Here is a 2,251-nt window from a genome sequence, read left to right as displayed (position 1 = left end):
ATCAGTCCACGTTTGCTAGTGGATTGCCGACCAGCTTTTCTAAATATAGGCCAAAATTTTGAGAGGATGTGCAGCCCCATCATGGCTAAAAGGAGCTTCGATTTGTTACAAAGCTTACCTATTTTCCTTTTTTCAACCCTGTCAAACAGAGTTAATGCAGTTACCTAGATACTGGAATATAAACATTTACCAATCTGGATGAGGCAAGATGGAAAAATGCTCGCGCTTACCTCTCCAATTCATTATGATGTTTGGTAATAACATTGGGATATTGTGATGTTACTGTCTAATACAGAGTTTAAAGTAGATATGAATTTGGCAAATGCCATTTTCCATACATATATAAACATATATATATATATGTATTTTTTTACCACATACATTCTAACATTTCCGAATAGAGGAGGGGCAAAAACATGCTTTTACTTTTGAAATCCCCAAGGTGCAAATTTGGCATATATTTATCTATTTTACATCAAACGTGTATCACTTATAGTCGTAAAAGTGGGACACTAATTGTAAGGCCACTTGATGGGAACGAAAGCCACCAGACACTTCAGATGTACAACCGCCCAGTGCCCAGATGCAGGTTGGTGCCACAAGCAGTGTGATTGAAACTAACCGCATAACATCATTGTCAAAGGAGCTGATACTCGTGGCAACAGTGCGATTCTAAACAAGTGTGGGCACTACATCTTTTCTTCTTCATTCGGCAAAATAAACGGTTAATTGAAGTTATAAGCTTGGTACAGCGGTTATGAGGCTAAATTAGAGTCTCTGCATGTCTGGTCAGAAAGTAATCAAAGCTCGACGTAGTACGGATTTCGATCAGGCGAAGAGGACAGCTATGCGGACAGCTTTGGAAGTATGCTGGATTGAGGATGGAATAGGGGTTGGTATTGCTGATTCTATTAGTACTGGCCAGACAAAAATAAGAATTATTGGTGAACACTTTCGGAGGTTCTTTACGGGTTTATAAATGCACCAGTCTGGCTCGAGGACGATTTTGATCAAATGGTTCAGCATCATCAATTCTGGGCAATGACTTTTGAATTTACCAACCAATTGATGGGTCGTAAAAATACTACACTAATGCTTGAGTAACTGAACATCCAACAAAGTATTTGGTTTGTCAGATGCTAAAATGACCAAATCAGCATTGCTTTTGAATCGAATGTGGAAAACGCATGTAGCGCATTTTGAAAGGCTACATGCTTTACCACATTTGATGACGATGGTAAGGGCTTCTTATACTAAATTGCAATTTGCTCGGATAAAAGCTTATCGCACATATTTTTGAATGCGACCCTTGCTATATATTCTGAATTTTGCGATTAGAGCATTATTTAGGCTCACAGTGTGCCTCACCGTTCAAAAGTCATCACTGGTCAATTATTAGGAAGTACCTTCACGTTGCACCATTGCGTTGACCTCTCTTGCGGTAATCAAGAAGGCCATTTCTCTGACATCCACCTTACCCATTGGTTATCTGATCAGTGTTACCAATAATTTGTAGACAACACGCCGTTTATTGCTATAGCCAATAAGTAACGAAGTGGCATTGTTTTGACATGCACTTAAAATTGCAGATAGTGGCGATTTAGGCCATCTCATTGCACTTTGATCTGCAACTCAGCCTAATCTGCAGAATTTTAATTTTTTTGTATTTTAAGTCCGTAGTAGGGGTGTGGGTGCCTGTAAAACCTGCATTCATTGCGGCTTCTAAATTAAGCTTCGGTGTACATATTTTTTTGCATCCCATTCTATTCAACAAGCAGACCAGAGCAATCTTCTGTCAAGTTCGTTAACCTACAGTAGATTCGGAGCATTGGATTTTGCAGTGGATCGTGCAGCACCGCTTCAAGAACACTGAGTAGGTGTGATGTCAACATTACTGGGAAACCGACACTTACCTTATCTGGTCTTCTGTCTCCACCGACGCCTACCCGCCCGACTCTGTGTTCCCTATTTACAAGTGCCTTAACTGTTAATAGGCAAAACAATCATTTCTATGTATATGCTATATTGCTATTGCGAACTTCGACTCTTTGCAACCATGTCTTTCGTGGTTCATACGACTCAAATCACGACATAAATTGGCAGCATCAAACAGGTGAAGGCAATGGAGAAAAATTGTGGCTTAGAGACAGGTAAAAGTGAAGTGCACTCAAGTACACCAATTATTGTTCTTTCTTTTTAAAGGTTTTTTGCCACACCCAACTCAAATGAATCCACCCTAGGTCTGAAGAAA

At 39.8% G+C, this 2,251-nt stretch overlaps 1 protein-coding gene across 1 annotated transcript; it reads left to right on the top strand. All coding sequences in view use genetic code 11, as the record gives it.

Annotated features, from left to right (window-relative positions):
* Positions 1-781: 781 nt before the first annotated feature.
* EGR_10543 (hypothetical protein) lies at positions 782-1,516 on the top strand (the record flags this gene model as incomplete). Its single annotated transcript, XM_024499792.1, has 2 exons — positions 782-865; positions 1,400-1,516. The coding sequence occupies 2 exons, from the start codon at positions 782-784 to the stop codon at positions 1,514-1,516; spliced, it is 201 nt and encodes a 66-aa protein (XP_024345801.1).
* Positions 1,517-2,251: the final 735 nt, after the last annotated feature.

Source organism: Echinococcus granulosus (assembly GCF_000524195.1).
Source record: "Echinococcus granulosus chromosome Unknown EG_S00231, whole genome shotgun sequence".
Classification (NCBI taxonomy): Eukaryota; Metazoa; Platyhelminthes; class Cestoda; order Cyclophyllidea; family Taeniidae; genus Echinococcus; species Echinococcus granulosus.
The sequence above is the reverse complement of the archived record's forward strand: the minus strand, read 5'-3'. Positions and strand labels throughout refer to the sequence as shown.